Here is an 18189-nt window from a genome sequence, read left to right as displayed (position 1 = left end):
GCCTGCTCCGCCTTTTCACCTTGGTCGTAGTGGTACTGAAGAATGTATCGAATTTTCTCTTTTTTTACCTCCATTTTGGAACGCTGTAACACACAACTGGCTTGACCAAACACAAAACTGTCACAGAACTTTTTTTGAAGCGTAATGTCACCTTTAAATCGCCGTATAGTATGACCCGATGCGATGAATACATCGTGAGATATGGCTCACTAAAGACATCTAGCGGAAAACGCTCAGAACTTTTTACTTCACCTAATACTGAAGGCAGCAGCACCGAATAAAATATTAGTCTCGCCGTGTAAATAACTTTTACAGAATTTTTGTGATGGTTTATTTGAAAATATATCATGCTTCGATTTTGATAAAATTTAATACAATTTGAACTGGACGATCGACCAAATTAATTCGCACATGTAAAAGCACAGTATTTTATGATGGAAAAATGTCATTATCTACTGTTTTATTGCAGTAATTTTCTATACAGTCCTTGATAGAAAATTAATTTCGAATTATCGTGTCGGTCTCTTTTATATTATTTATACGCTAAACGATTTCATCTATATTTTGCGGTTTAAAAGGCAAACAAACTCTAAGATTTTTTTTTCCTTAAACTTTAAGTGGGTAATACAAAGTACTTTTTATCAAGTGAGGAATTGGCGTAGTGTCTAAGGCGACGGACGATTATCCAAAAGATATGTTCGGTTCAAGTTCGAATCTCACCAGAGAAAATTTTAAAAATTATGAAAAAAAATATAGAAAAACTTTTTTTTCATTGTATTTTACGAGTATTTATGAGTATTTATGAGAAAGCGCTCATTCTCTGAGTAATTATGAAAAATTATGAGAAAATTTTCTACCAAAAATTTAATTGAAGAACCTACGAAACGACAGGATCTGCGCGCGATCTGCGCGCAATCTGCCGTCAGAGTCTGTCGGTTGGCTCTGCGCGCAATCTGCCGCCAATCTGATGTCAGAGTCTGTTAGCAGACCCTGTCAGCAGTCTGACGGGGAGCAGATTGGGGACGCAGATGACTATGGATCTGTCGATAGATCCTTCTCGAATTCAACAGATCCTGTTGCCAATCTGACGAGTTTGCGTACAGATTGCTTACTGGGTACTTAAAAGTATACATACTTGTATGTAAAAGTATATGTACTTAAGAGTATATACTTAAATTCTCGTTAGAGAAACATAAAATAAAATATTTTTTTAAATCTTTACTTTTAACTTGTGATGCATAAAAATTATTATTTTATATTTAAAAACGCATTTATTTATGTGCCTGAATCAGTTTGACTTCGACGCTTTCACTTATAAGTTAATAAGAAGAAAATTGTTGTCTTTATTTATGTTGGAAGACTTTATATATCTATAAAACGTATACGATTTTCTCAAAATATATAGTATGACTTATTTGTTACATTGTGAATAAAAAATTATATACACGTTATATAACTATATGCATTAACAACTATTAAGAATACAATTCCAAGATTATTCATTACTTGCAACTTGTCTCTTGCATATACAATAATATTATAAGACTCCATATCATTTTACAAACGATCACATAAAATTTTGAGTTATTGTTTAAAGAAGACTGGCTTGTAGTCGTGCCGGATGCAGTGGGTAAATTCTGTAAAGACTACTCGCCAATCAACAGTCAACGAAAGCTGCTAATCACATATCGTTCGCAATGTTATTCTGCTCTTTGTAAGTTGCCGATTGGTGAAAAATGAATGGAACTTTTATATAGCTTGTTCACCACAACGCGCCATCATACATCAATACTTTTTTTTAAGTAACGCTCCTGGATATGTATACGAGTACTCTACGAAATTCTGAATTCATGACGTTAGAAGCGAGAAAACGCATGCCAAAAATTCTTGCGTACCATTTCTAAATAAAAAGATATTTATATGAAAGAACACTACAAATTGCTTGAGTATACTTGTAAAATATTCCGAAAACTATTATGTTCTCTTAACAGTCAATAAATAGTCATAAAATTAACGTGACATGCATCTTGCTATTTAATCTTTCCTCATAATTTTGCATAACAAGTTCATTTTACGGCTATCTATTGATTACCAAGGGAAAAAGATAGTTTTTGGAACATTTTACAAGTATGATCAAGCGATTTGAAATGTTCTTTCGTAGAAATATTTTTTAATTTGAAAATAGCACAAGAATTTTCAATTTGTCATTTCTCGCTTCTGATATCACAATTCAATTTGTCATTTGTCGCTTCTGATATCACAGTCCTAATACGACGAATAGCTATGAGTTTTAATAACTCAAGATTTTACGTAGTTGTTCACAAAATGATAAATTTTTATTTGGTTTAACATATACACGAGGGATGATTATGTTACACCTTATATATTTTTGTGAATCATATAATATAAAATCATATCATATTATCATATAATATAAAATTTTTGTATTTTTATTCTTATTTAGAGTTTACCTAGAATCGTCTCTTGCCATCACCCAGTATTTAAACTATTTTGTGAAAAGTTGGTATCATCTGAACTTATAGCAGATTTTTGGAAAAGCATTGACCAAAAATTTATAAAACCATCAAAAAGTGATGAATATATTGTCATAGAAATTTTACGATTGATACTTCCTAATGTTATAGATAAGACAATAATTCCAGCGTTATTATCTCCAAATCTTTTGCAACACATGTTGAAAAGATTTTCTAATTGTAAAAAGAATAATAATGATGAAGTTTTAGTAGCATTCAAAGAAGTTTTGCATTTGATGGTATATGTTATAAATGATAAAGACGTTAAAACAGAGACGCAACTGAACATGCTAAAGAAATTTATACTACATCCTGGTGACTTAATGATAGAAAAGAAGACAAGTACCAAAGTAATCCAAATGATAACAAGAAATCTGACATTTGATGGTATTAAAAAATTATGTGAGTTGTATAGAAATATTGTAGAAAACAAAATAGCTAAGAAAAAAGACGACATAAAATCAGATTTATGGACAAATGCCGAGCGAAGTTATGCAGCACAACTCTTAACAAGGTATAAATATAAACTTAGAATTATATACAAGATATATATATATATATATATATATATATATATATATATATATATATATATATGTGTGTGTAATAAAATGATCATATTTATTGTAATAATTGGTATAGAAACACATAAAAAAAATTAAAATAATTAGGTCATTAAGGCTCTGCTATTTCTCGGACGGCCATATTGGTTTGATGACGTCAGAAGTGAGAAATGACATACCGAAAGTTCCTTGCGTTTTATTACTTTATTTTTTATTTTTCCCTAAAAAACCAAATATATTCCTAATCCTGAAACCTGTAAAAAGTACAGCAAACTTATAAATCTGGCTGATATATCACGTAGCACATCATAAAATAATTTCTGAAATAATGCTATATTTTTCGGCTGTCACGATGGTTTGTAACAGCTGAGATCAGTATGTATGAACACATTTAATTTCTCGATTTTCATAATGTATCACCAGTATCACTGAGTTTGCTGCACATTTTACGGCTGTAAGAATCACGATAATATACACACTTCACGGAGAAACTGGAAAATAACGCGATAAAACGTAAGTAACTTTCCGAGGTATCAGGCGAGGCCTAGCGTGAGCCTGGCCTAGTGTCAGCCAATCAGCTGATACAGTTATTTCGTGTTCTCGACACTGCTAGACGCCACCATCAATTCAGACATTCTGCAGCGAGATAGCAGAGCCCTAAGAGCCATTACACTAGATGATCATGTGTGTGGTATAAAAACAGCTTATTCTATTTTTATAATTGTGTAATATAATTAGGACTAATTACAATACATAACATTACGTATAATTTATAACAAAAATTTTAATATCTATAATAAAATAGCTATAATAGTTTTCAAACAATAAGTTTATTAAAGCTGATTAACCATGGTGGTTTAAATTCATGTGCTTAAGTACAATGATAAGAGAACATATATATGTCGCTTCTTTTCTCAAATTCATCTAAAAATTATGTAAAAATGTCATAATGATAGGTTTACTTTTATATAATAATAATTTAGGTAATCGAAATAAATACAAAACGTACAAATTATGTTTATAAAAGCAGCACAAGTAGAATATTTGTATATGATAGATTTAGAGACAGATTGTTACATGATACTTCTATTAGAAGTTTATGTTAACCTATTTTATATTAATCAGTTAATCAATATTAATTTTATTTTTATATTTTACCACATGAGAAATAACATAAAGTGCCTAGTGTAGAAATAACATAAAATGTCTGTTACAAATATTTATTAAAAAACATTAAGAAATCTGTTAGATTTTTTAATTTTAATTTTACATTAATATAAATAATGGCTACCATTAATAAGTGAAAATAATAAGTAATAATAATAAATTAATGTGAAAATAATAAGTTTATGTGATAAATTTATGTAAAATTATGACAGATGTGCGTGCGTGCGTGCGTGTGTATGTGTGTGATGTCTATTATATACTGACACATCTACTTCAGCACAATCGAATGCGACATACCTAAAATTAAGTGCTTTTTAGTGCTAATTAAGTGCTCTATTCCCGATTTTAGTTCCCTAATTTAATTAATAACTCAAAATATTTTACGTTGTTACTTATAAAATAGTGGAAGAATTTTGTGTTTAGTTTGATCTAATCTACATATAAATATATATACACATAAGAGTTTCTTCATTTACCGTTAGGTAAATACACATGCGATACGTATGCGATTCTTACTGCAAAACAAACAATAAATAAACACGTAAACTTTAGCCACTATAGTTGATTAATTTTTAATTGCTTATTATTTGAGAACTATTATATTCTCATATCACATCCTCGTATCAAGATTTTTGTTTCCAAATTATTTGAAAAATATCTGTTCCTAATTTTACTGTAAGATGAAGGATGTGTTGAAAGAATGCACATTGTGTAATAAAAATTATTATTGTTACTATTGTTATATTCTACACGGAAAAATCTGCTACAGAGTTAAAACCTGCTTTTTTTAAGTCAATATTCACAATTGAAAATAATTACAAAATATTTTTAATCTTTAATGTCAAAAAAGCAATTTTTTCTAAATAACGCTTTTTCTTTTAGGATATTCTATATATTAAAAACAGTACAGAAGATTTAAAATAATTTAATGTATATTATAAAATTGATGTTTCTTTTAATTAATTTAGATTGGTGGGACATCCAGAGGCACTTTTAAAACAGGACTGGAAGCTTACACAACTGAAATTTTTGTTTAATTATGGTTTATGTGAAGTGTCAAATGTTGGAATAGATCTAGCGCGTAAGTTTATGTTACATTTACCTACAATTGCTATTTGTATGTTAAAAATTTAATATTTGTTATTTTTTTTTAGTACAACTTAAGGATTCATTTTATCGTGCACTGGATTATAAATTACCAAAACTGGATAATGTCCGAAATTTACTAAGTGCACTTATCCATGATCTTAACTCACAATTGAGATCTAATACTATACGATTAAGATCAGCATTAAATGATGTAACATTTAATACTTGGAAAAGAGTAATAGATTTGATTGACAAATTAGAGAATGCTACAAAGGATACAGAAGCACTATCAATATTTCATACAATGAATTTACATATGAGTTTACAATTATTCTCAGATCCTGAAATGGCAGTTATGTCGATAAATGAACTTCAATGTTGTTATGAGAAATTAATTAAAAATGCTAAAAAAGATATAGAGACCAATACATATATTGAAGAGGAACCACACTGGGTTGAAGTAATAGTGGATCTTTTGTTATCTTTTTTGTCCAGGAATAATCATTTATTACGTTCATTAGTTGGCTGCGTGTTTCCACATATCTGTCCATATTTGACTTCATCTGCAGTTTATCAAATATTGGCTGTAAGTTATTTATACAAGTAGAATGCACAATTTCTAAAGTCTGATATGCAAAACCACACAAATATTCTTTTGTATATTATAAGAATTATCAGAAAAAAATTGTTTAATTACTTAATATGTGATTATATTGTACGTAACTTTAATTACTTACATTAAAAAAATTATGTAAAAAGTTTATTATGGTTTATCAATAGTATCAAATATACAAGAAAAAAATATATTATCTTCAATCAACAAATAAACGTTATTTTGTGTTGTTTTACATCTATTTTCTTTTAATATCAACTATTTAAATTACTGACAGATTTTTTAAATACATTTCTAGAATGAAAAGTTTGATATCAAATTTTAATATAATCCTATAATAATGCTACAACATATTGCATATGTGTGTATACATACACATGCGCGTGTGTACATATGTTTATACATATACATGCATAAACCCGCATAAACGTATGCGCGCGCGTATACACGCATATACATATCTGTGATTTTTTATGGTTTGATATAAAATTAATTAATATTAATTAGTATTAAACCTTCATATCAATACCTAATACACTCCTTTGTGTATTCGTATATTTGTTGTATTATGCATAAATAATACACAAATAAACAAAGGAATATATTCTCAAAAAAATATTAATATAGATTAGATTTTTTGGAAGAGAGTAGAGGAGGAGGCTAGGAACTTCTCGTATACACTGCTTTTACATACACATCAGTTTATGAATCCCTCATTCCATCCATTCTTAAATATATACTACATGTATATTGAACAGATACGTTTTATTTATAAATCTTCCATATTGGGTCTGTCATTTTGAATTTCATATTCTTCATCTCAGATTTGATGATAGTATAATCATCTTAGTTTAAGTTTTTTAAAAGTTGGATAAATTTCTCATTTTTCATGATTTTAGTCTGTTATTTTAAGTCTGCTTTTTCAATTTGCTATTTCTGATCTCAAAATCAGAGCATCACCAAAAACACCTATATTATGAGTCCCATGAAAATTGAATATTTGCATTTTTTGTCCAATTTTAATGTCGACCATATTGGCTTTGTCTTCTGAATTTCGAATTTTTTACTTCAGAATCGGAAAAAGTATCATCAAAAAACTCCGTATATAAAGTTGGATGGTTTCCAAAATATAACAGGAAAGCATGTATACATGCTTCCTGTACGCAAAATATTAATAAAAAGACTTATCAGTATTAATATTAGTAGAGATATTTTCACATGTAGAGCTTGCAAATATATTTTAGTATATTAATTTTAATATTAATATATTAATTAAATTATGATAAATTTGTAGAATGTATATATTAAATTATTCCGTTGCTTTTGCGTTTCTTTTATATTCTTATTCTATTATATGAAAAATATTCACGCGGTTCAAATCCGGAAATTAAATCTAATATTCATAGACATCACGGAAGCCTCAAATATCAAATATATATTTGATCTCTTAGAATGATCTTGTAAGCCCCATCAAAATCATCTTTAATTTTCTAAACGGAATCATGCGATTTTTATTTAAACACTAATCGTTTCCTGTATTTAATATCATTCTATGTATAAAAGTGTAAAATCATTAGAAAGTGGGATACTTTCCGAGATATTTTACATTTTAACTTTATTTTCAATATCTAATATGAAATATTTTGTAAAAAGTATTCATTTATTGATAATCTCATCTTAATACTTTTACGTAAAATGAAAAATGTAATTTATTGTTAAAAAGAATATAGAGGAACTTTAAACAAAATCCCCCCGCCCTCCTTGTAGCATTTTGTAGATTTATTCATGTATTAATATTCAAATTAATATCACAGATAGATTTCTTTCGTCATTCCACCTACAAAAGTATTAACTTTTAGACCGCCGGGATTTAAAGTGTTCGAATCCTTAAAGAAAGTCACCTAAAGTTGTACCTTATATCATAGAAATATCATATACAAAGTTCCGACCACAGCTTGCGTCTATAGTCACGCTTTCCGGCGGTCTAAAAGTTAAATATAGATTGTCAATAAGTGAATAGTTTGATTTTTCATATTTTGGTTGTATTGAAAAATATCAGAATAAAATGAAAATATTTTGGAAAGTATTCACTTTTTGGTGATTTTATATCAGTACTATGTTATACACAAAATTATTAGAGGAATTGGTTTATCTTAAAAAATTATAATTCTATTTGTTAAAAACCAAATGTTTATTTTGATAGTTTTTTGAAGTTGTACTAAAATTAAATAAATATGTTAATTTTCTCTTCCTCAAAATCTTTTAACTTTCGCCAAAAACATTTTTGTGTATCGTGTTAAAAGAATTATTTTGAGTAGCAAAATTAAATATATGTGCGAGACACCCTATATATTATCTGTATATCATTGTTGTATATGTTTTATTTTAGGTGTTGGATATAAAAAATGATTATAATGCACTTACCATGAATGAAAGTGATGAAAGTTCAGGTCAAGAAAATGAATCTGATAGTGATGTTGATAATACAGTGAATGTTTCAAACAGTGAAGTAGTTTCATCAGAAGATAGTGAAGCTGAATCTGATAGTGAAATTTTAGACGAAGATGAAGCATTGACGGATAGATTGCGAATAGCAGTACATCGAGCTCTAGGTGATGCTGCAATCAAATCTGACGAAGAAGATATTGATATAGACGAAATAAATGACGACGAAGCTAGGCGATTAGATAAATCTTTAGCAGCAGCTTTCAAAATTTTGCGAGTAAACCGTCGAGTTCGCAATAAAAAGCAAGAAAAAACGGATCAAGCTTTGACACATTTTAGAATCCGTGTCATAGATTTATTGGATATTTATTTAGAAACTTGTCCATCTATGTCAATTATTGTAGACATGATTGTGCCACTTTTTTCCTTATTAGAGTTTTGTATAAAAGACCCACATCAGAAATCTCTTGAGCGTAGAGTTCGTTCTTGCTTGAAAAAGTTGGCAGCAATAAGAAAGTTTAATGATATAACAAATATTGATGATAATTTATTAACAACAGTGTTAAAGGTAATTATTTATTTTAATTAAATACAAATTTATTCTATAAATAACATATGTTTCTTCAAGGTTCTAATCGAGAAAGGAGAACGTTCTGCTTCAGTGTATCAAGAAATAAGTGATAAATTAGCAGAATGTTGTACATTTCTTGTAAGATATATGCAACATGCTAATTTATCAATTGAAAGTGTTGTCGGAATTTATGTCGAAAACTTAACTGCATTCTTTAAAAAAAGAGACTGTGTCCTTTCATTTATGCTATTTAAGGGTGTCTTACAACTTTGTTGGAAAGGTAATTGGCAACTAGCATCAGCACTGGTATGTATTGAGACAAGTATAATTTATAAAAAATATTAATATATCATCAATATTTATATTTCATTATTCATAAATTATTAATATTTATAATATTGATATATGAATATTTGGATAGAATATCTCTGGATATATATTTTATAAGGGGAATGTCTAGTAATGAAGGGAAAGTTATGATATTTTGGCATTAATTCTATCGCTTCTTTGGATACATTTGGTTTCATACACTTTGCGTCACGAATACCTTATTGTTATAATAAGAATGATTTATATGATTTTCAATGTTGTATATATGTAAGAATGAGAATTGTACATACAAATAACTAGAGTTGGGAAGTATTGCATTATTTGTAACGCCGTTATCGTTACTTTTTTCAACAATGATCGATATTTTTTTCTGTTTATAATAGTAACATCTGTTTATAATAGTAACATTCTGTTTATAATCGTTATATTTTTACAATAATGATAACGAATTCAACCGTTGTCTTTTATCGTTAACTTTTATCGTTGTTTTTATCGTTATTTAACCGTTAATTATTATCGTTATTTTAATTATCTCTATTCAATAAATAATATGCGCTGGTCGCGCGCTGATAGCGTGTATTAGATATTCTTGATTGGATAAAAATATCTCGATATTCGCTAGAAGACAGTATATTTTATCTTATACTTCATGTAAAAATCATTGTTAGTGCAAAGTCGGTTTTGTAATTTAGCTGTTAAAAGTTTTTGATAAATTTAATGATAGTAATGCTTACAAGGGGAGGACCAGGTGACTCACCCTGGGATTTCGACCTCAATTTTTTTAATTATTCTGAAGATGAAAAAAAAAACGTGTCCCGGCGTTTGATCGAATAGGCCTTAGTTTCGGAGTAATAAATTTGTGAAAATTGACCATATCCGAAGCGCACCGCGGCGCGCCATATGAGCCTTCCCTGTAACTGTACTTCCAACCAGTGCAGTTGGCTTCGTGAGTTAGGTGCTTGCTTCATAATTCGTAAAATCCAAGTTCGCTCCCGGAGGTGAGCAATAATTTTTTTTAATGAGTTTTTATTTATTTTTATTTATTTTGATGATATTGATATAGTATGCAAATTTATTATTTATTTATTATTATTTATATTATTATTATTTATTATTATTATTTTTATTTTATTTATTTATTTATTTATTTATTTATTATTTCAAATATTATTACTTGAATTAAAATTCCCTTAAAATTAAATTTAAATTAATGTTTAGAATGTGATATTAAATTAAATTTTCTATTTCAAAAATTTGCATACTATATCAATATCATCAAAATAAATAAAAATAAATAAAAACACTCATTAAGAAAAAAAAATTATTGCTCACCTCCGGGAGCGAACTTGGATCTTACGAATTATGAAGCAAGCACCTAACTCACGAAGCCAACTGCACTGGAAGTACAGTTACCGGGAAGGCTCATATGGCGTGCCGCGATGCGCTTCGGATATGGCCAATTTTCACAAATTTATTACTCCAAAATTAAGGCCTATTCGATCAAACGCCGGGATACGTATCTTTTTTTTTCGTCTCCAGAATAATTAAAAATTTGGAGTCCAAATCCCAGGGTGAATCACCTGGTCCTCCCCTTGTTAGTGTAGTTTATTTTTGTAAGAAACTATGAAATAAGTTGTGTATTACACTAAATATATTCTTATATCTATTATTAAATTTATTAAAAATTTATAAGGAGCGCAGATTGAAAAATTTGACTTTGTATTGACAATAATTTTTGTGCGAAGAATAATAAAAGATAAGAGAATCAAGCTTATAAAGAAATATTAGTTTTCCGAGTCAAGATTATTACAGTTTTAAATAATTTGTTCTTTTTAGATGAACTGGCTACACTACAAATAATAATTTAAATTTAAAAACAATTTTATTTTAAAGTCAATTACAGTGGAGTAGCCAGAAAAGTTTTGGGGGTGGGCTGCACTTTTTATTTTTGACGAGCAAAAAATAAGTTATTTGAAAAAATTTTTCTCACACTTAGCATAACCTAGAAAATTAATTTCGAGGGGGCTGTAACCCCCTTAGCCTTACCCCGGCTACGCCACTGATCAATTACATATTTTATTTTAATATTATAAAAAAGTAACGAAAAAGTAACAAACACTATTACTTTTTTGGTAACGATAACGAGTTATTTTTTACGAAAAGTAATGATAACAATAACTTTTTTTAAATAACTCAGTTCTCAACTCTGTAAATAACTAATTATAATGACAAGCTTGCATAGTTCATGAGGAAAAGGAATGATCCATGCAGTAAATTAATTTGCATACAGTGTGATGGTCAGTATATCAGAAAATATGAAAATCGTGCATGGTGTGATTTTAACTTTATTGAAAATTGATACATTTATATATGTTCGTTTCTGATGTTCGTTTCTGTTCGTTCAGATACGATCAATATCCAATATGTTTTTCAGAAGGTAAATTTTTATTTTTTGGATATTGGTTGCACTATACGTGCATTGATTTCTGTCGAAGAAAAAAACATGCAAACGAGTGTGCAATTCTTTGTTTTAATTAATAAATAATAATATAATATTGTGTCCAAATATTCATGTGCCGATAATTTATAATATTTTTATATTGTATATTTTTCGATTAAATATTTTTTTTATTTTTTAGGTGGACTTTGCTTTTGATAGCAATATTCGATATTTTCGTAGAAGTCAGGCACTTGAATTATTATTAATTTTTTACAATAATAATCGCTTGCATCATATGAATACAACCTATGAAGACGTGAGAATTAAATTAGAAACGAAGCTTTATAATAATACCATACACACGTTTGGAGAGTTATGTAATTTATCTGCAAATGACAATGGCCAATCTTTTTTGTGCAACGTTACTGACGTGCAAAAGAAAGTACAACAAAAATTCATTGGTCTTCTTTTGACATTATTGCGTGTTATTTGTACATCCCATTTGCCACAAATATGGAATTGGCAAAACATTCAAACTACATTAGCAATATATACAAGACAAAATATTCTTTCCAAAGATGTAAAAAGCGCATATAAAAAATTTGAAATGAAAATAGGACCATTGGTTAATACGTAAGTGCAACAATAAATATAATTTGATTCTAATAAATTATTAATAAAAATATTAATTTCATGTGTGATTATATTACTTAATATAATTTATTTAATATTTATTATTATTTAATATAATTATATTATCTAATACGATTTTTGTATTACTAGGATATCAATAAAAGACAATACTGGGTTGAATTATTCAATTAATACTGCTACATATGATAATAGCAAACAAAGCAGTGCGAGATTGGAAGATAAAAGAACAAATGATTCAAAAGAAAAGATTTCACTTTTTAATAATAATGTACAAAAGAAAAAGAAAGAAAATAAAAATGAACAAAAAGATAAACAAATATTGAAGAAAAAAACCTATGAATTACGTGCAAAAGTTATATCTAAAGATATAGAGCCATTTAATTTTAGCAAAGTGATTTTAACAGCAAATCAAGAAGATATAACAGGAATTTTACAAAATGGAGATTTAAATGATAATAAGGTTACACGTTTAAAGTCTCCACAGAAAAGAAGTCATGGACAGACGACGGGGAAAAACAGTGAAGTTAAAAGAAGAAGACAAAATGTTAGTGTTGCCTGACATAATTTGTAACTTTTAAATATGAAAAACGATAATAAATGAATATGTACATCAAATAAAATGTTTAAAATATCAAGAGATATGATAGTATTTTGCACTTAGTACATACACAATGAAAAGTACTCTGGTTTCACCACAATGGCTAAAATAAATCGATTGATAGAATAGATGGATTGAATTGATTCCTTAAAGTATTTCCTTACGAAACTAATTGTTAGGTTTTCCCAAAAGTTATTTTCATTTTCTTATTAGAAATTAAGTATGCAAACTTCATGAATGATAATTTATTGAAGTATATACGAGCCATTCTGCTCTATCACTTTCTTCCATCTCACTGGAATTCTTATAATGCCATTGTTACAAAAATATATTTCATTTATTAGTAAAATACTAGGAGATTGAGCCCCATGCTTTCGCCTATCTCGATGACATTGTCATCGTGACTTCCACTTTCAAGGATTTTTTTTTCCTCTAAATTTGGTGACGCTGTCACCGTGCCATCAGTCTTCGCCGAGGTTTTAGCGACTATTTGACACACTATCCTCTTCTTCTTTTACCCTAGAAAATAACTTGTTATGCCTTCCCCAAAAAATCCCCCCCCCCTTATTTTTTTTCTCTCCCTTTTTAAATTTGTTTCCCTATTTTCTTCAAAAACCGATACACGATGAACAATATGCCCCATTCTTCTTCTTATATCATTTTATCCACATTACATATTACTCTCTTCCTTTCTCTTTCAATTTTTCTGAACATATATTCTCTCTTCGCAATATATTTCCCATAGCTATATAAAACGTGATTTGTTGTCTCCTTCTCAGCTCCACATTTACACCTTAATACATCAACTATACCTTTTCTTCCTAACGATTCATTCAAGTTATAATGATTCGACCTGATCCTATTTATCATTGTGCTAAAACCTCTTTCATCGTTTCTATCTTTAAACCACGGACTTTCTCTCTTACTGTTATAAAACTTCTTAAAATATTCTTTGTCCTTCCATTCACTCTCTCTAACATTTATCTCTCTTGTTCTTCTTCTGCCATCCCTCTTGTATTCCTCCTTCAGATCTTTGAAAGACACTTTAAGTAACCTGGTACACTTTTCCTCAGTTCCTGCCTTAGCTAATCCATCTGCTACCTCATTTCCTTCTACTCCGCAATGTCCGGGAACCCATACTAGTACTACTTTTTTCTTCTTCTTTCTTTTAATATAAAAATATCTCCTTCTTACTTCTCTAATATATTTGTTCTTGTATACATACAGTTCATTACACTCTATTCCCTGGATTGCACTTTTCGAATCTGTATAAGGATCAGTATAAGGATGTTTCCCTCCCTATCTTCTTCCATTTCTATCTTCTGCAGCGCCTTTGCTATCCCTATCACTTCAGTTGTAAAAACCAAACATCTCTTGTAAATATTGATGTAGTTCCCTTCCTCATTTCCAACTTCCACTATGCCTACTCCCGTTGACACACTATTGCCCTTTTTGGATCCATCCGTGAAAAATATATTCACTTTTCCATCATTTATTCTATGGTCCTCACTTATTTGCCTGATCATTTCCTCATCTGAAATAAGTTTACTTTTCCTATTTTCCCTTGCACTAAATTCAGTATCAACTTTGTCCGTCAAATTCCCAATAATCTTCCTTAAAAAGGTCATAACCTCACCGACCTCTCTACCAATCCTCTATCCTTCCTAACTCTTCTCCATGCTTCCGTAATTACCAACCCCTGCCCTCTAGGATTCTTCATCCGATCTCTTATTTCGTAACTTTCCAACATTCTAATCTTCTCCTTCAAGTCTTTACTTCCCCATATCATCATCTTCGCGAGAAAGTTTTTCGCTAATATCATTGCTCTTTCCCTCAGATTCATACATTTTGATTCTTCGAGAATTACATTTTTGGGAGCAGATATCTTATAACCCATCGCCAAACATAAACTTAAAAATTGTACTTTCTCTAGCTCCTCATTTTCCACTAACTCAGGAAAATATATACAGCTACCATAGTCGAAGATAGATCTGATCAGGACCTTGTACATTAATAACGCCGTATTAATCTCCATACCTTTTCCAATATTGTTCATATATGTCAACAGGCTATTTGCTCTTTTCATTTTTTCTTCGACCTTGGCTCTTTGATTTCTAAATTTTAGGTCTTTGTCCATTTTAATACTCAGAAACACACTTTCTTCCTTTTCTTCTATTTCTACATTTTCTATACATATCTTCCTGTTTTCTTCAACTTCCTCACCTTCTTTCCTGAATCTCATATACTGTGTTTTCTGCGGCTCTAGGTCTAATTCTAAATTGTTCAATTCTTCTTTTATTGCTTCACTTGCCTTTCCACCTGGTTTTTTAGTTCAACGCTTTCTTTTTCCGTAGCATAAACTGCTATATCATCCGCAAACTGTAAAACCTTTACATTTCCATCTATTTTCTTGACAATATCCATTGTGTAGATGGCATACAACAAGGGGCTAAAAACCCCTCCCTGCGGCAATCCCTTGCTGTCTTACTGTCCTTGCTACCTCTTCATTCTCTCCTATTATAAATTTAACTTCTCTTTCCTCCAACCAAAATTTTATAAATTTTAACATTCTGGCGGGACATTTTACTTTTTGTAGTTTACTTATTAAAATATTCCCCTTCACGTTGTCATATGCTCCCGTTATATCCAGAAAAGCTGTTAATGTAACTTCGTTATCTCTATAGAAGCCGTTTTTAATGTCAACCACTAACTCTATTAGATTATCCAACACTCCTCTCCCTGTCCTAAATCCATTTTGCTTACAATCTAGAAAGCCTTTCTCCTCGATCCATCAATTCAGTCTTTCATTTATTAGCTTCTCCATTAGTTTTCCCATACAAGACGACAACGAGATAGGTCTTACCTTTTCTTTCCCTTTTTTGTCACACTTTCAAGGAGCATTTAGTTTGGTTAGATCGAGTTTTAATAAAGGTTTCAGATGGGTTAGTCGTCAACCTGGAAAAATGCGAATTTTGTTGTTTACAAATTCGATATTTGGAATTTCTATTACGTTGCGATGGGCTTCGAGTGGATTCGGACAAGGCTCAACAAATTTTAGATTATCCGGTTCGAAGGAATCTTAAATAACTTTGACAACTCCTCGGGATGGCCTTGTAGTATCGTTTCATCTTGCGCTTCGCGAATCTAAGTGAGCCGTTGACACAGCTCAGCGAGAACGCTGACGTCGATTCGACATCTAACCGATGTCGGCGAAATCTAAGTTATGTTTAGTCTAAATGCACGTCTAGAAAAATGGCAATTTAGACGTCTTCTATTTTCAGTAAATTTTAATGTTTTAGAATCCATTCATAATATATTGACCATTAAAATAAAATTTCAGGATTTTATTTTGTCGATTATTTACAATCTCTCTAAACATCTATTCGATATTGAGTCGATGTCTAATATATATCTTTTGATTTAAGTGTAAAAATGTTTTTATTTTTACTAGAGATTTGACTTGAAATATACAGGATATTTGTTTACTGATATTTTAAGACTCGCTACACTGGACATACTCCTTAATATATCACAATAAACTTACTATAATATTCTTTTCTTTCTATAAATTTCTTAATATTTTATTCATAAATAAGTTATACGTAATTTATTCATTAATAAAATTAATACATTTTAGGTCATTTTTTTACTAAGACATTAAGATTTTTTTCTTTTACCTAAAAATAACGAGTTGTTTTACTGTATTGTAAATTTTAGTTCGTAATCGCTATCGCGCGCGTTTTACATAAAAAATTTATTCTAAGTGGAGACGTCAGTTTTTTTTTAGATTTCCGTTTCAATTATAGTATTACAAAGATAGGAATGTCAGATTACTCGAAAAACATTAAACTGGAAGGAATGGTCAAAGTCATTTTGCAAATAACTACATAAACTTTAGAGATATTAAATAAAATAGATAGGCGAATCAACGCGTGTATTTGCTAGATACGTTATAATACCCTTACAGAAATATCATACTGAAAATTATTGATTAATTACTTATTTCCAGTATTAAAAGTACAGTGTTTAGTAATATTCTGTGATTCAAATACAGCTTTTATGGCTCCTACACACAGGACGCGGTAATGCTTGCCGCGCGACAGCCAATCAATATGTTGTTTTTCCGTAAGAGCTAGAAGGTTATTACGGAAAGTAGCATATTGATAGGCTGTCGCGCGAACTTCCGCCGCGCGGCAAGCATTACCGCGTCTCGTGTGCAGGAGCCATTAGTGCTCAAGTATTTCAGTGTTTAGTGTTACAAATACTACCTTATGATTGATTTCAATACTTAAATATTGATATGTAATACTTCGTTCAGTGATAAAATACTTTCGCAGAGCATTGTCAATATTTAAATACTAATATGTAATACTTTCCTAAGTGATGAAATAATTACGCAAAATACTGTCAAGATTTAAAGTATTAACCCAGACACCACACAATATTAATAATAAATACTTATAAATATTCATTTCGAATTATTTTTTAAAAATATTATATAAATATTTTATAAATATTTTTTTATACACATAAAAAAGGAAAAGTATCAAAATCTTTATTTAAAATATTATTAAAATGTAGACTAAAAATTTTATACAATATCTATAATAAACGAAAAATAAATATTAATAGTAATATTTTGTAAATATTTCAATAAATATTACACATGAAAAAAATAAATATAATTACTTATAATTATTAAATTAATGTAGAAATAAGAAAATCGAAATTTAAATTGGTAATGTACATTAAAAAATTCTTTAAATCAAAGAAATATATTTTATTAAGTATAATTTCTTAACTTAAAAAATATTTGTTAGATTTTGGAACATATGTAATAAATATAAAGTAATATTTTTTTAAATTTGTAAAATAAGTAAAATTATGAATTTTTAGATAAAAAATGATTTCTTTGATTTAAAAGATCTATATATATGATTAAGCAAATGACTTCCTTACAAGAAGAAAATTCGTTTTTTTAAATATAAAAACTGTTTCAATAAATATTTGCTTGTTTTAAAAGTAAATAAAATATAAGTATATAATTTTATAAACCTAAATAAATTATTTTCTAATATTAAAAGTATCTTTTTTAAATATAAAAACTGTTTCAATAAATATTTGCTTGTTTTAAAAGTAAATAAAATATAAGTATATAATTTTATAAACCTAAATAAATTATTTT

The 18189-nt window shown here is 28.9% G+C and overlaps 1 protein-coding gene across 1 annotated transcript in view; it reads left to right on the top strand.

Annotated features, from left to right (window-relative positions):
* Positions 1–13045, top strand: part of LOC116852881 (rDNA transcriptional regulator pol5-like) — a 24721-nt gene extending 11676 nt beyond the window's left edge. Inside the window, exons 4-10 of the mRNA XM_032833637.1 lie at positions 2465–3048; positions 5233–5345; positions 5419–5939; positions 8356–8979; positions 9040–9288; positions 11952–12385; positions 12536–13045. Of these exons, the coding sequence (XP_032689528.1) occupies positions 2465–3048; positions 5233–5345; positions 5419–5939; positions 8356–8979; positions 9040–9288; positions 11952–12385; positions 12536–12965 (2955 nt within the window). The 3' untranslated portion in view covers positions 12966–13045. The remainder of the gene's footprint in view (positions 1–2464; positions 3049–5232; positions 5346–5418; positions 5940–8355; positions 8980–9039; positions 9289–11951; positions 12386–12535) is intronic.
* Positions 13046–18189: the final 5144 nt, after the last annotated feature.

The sequence above is a fragment of the Odontomachus brunneus genome, unplaced genomic scaffold (genome assembly GCF_010583005.1).
Source record: "Odontomachus brunneus isolate Ranch 3 - 2012 unplaced genomic scaffold, Obru_v1 Obru_scaffold_260, whole genome shotgun sequence".
Lineage (NCBI taxonomy): Eukaryota > Metazoa > Arthropoda > Insecta > Hymenoptera > Formicidae > Odontomachus > Odontomachus brunneus.
Note: the sequence above shows the minus strand (reverse complement) of the source record. Positions and strands in the feature narration are given on the sequence as shown.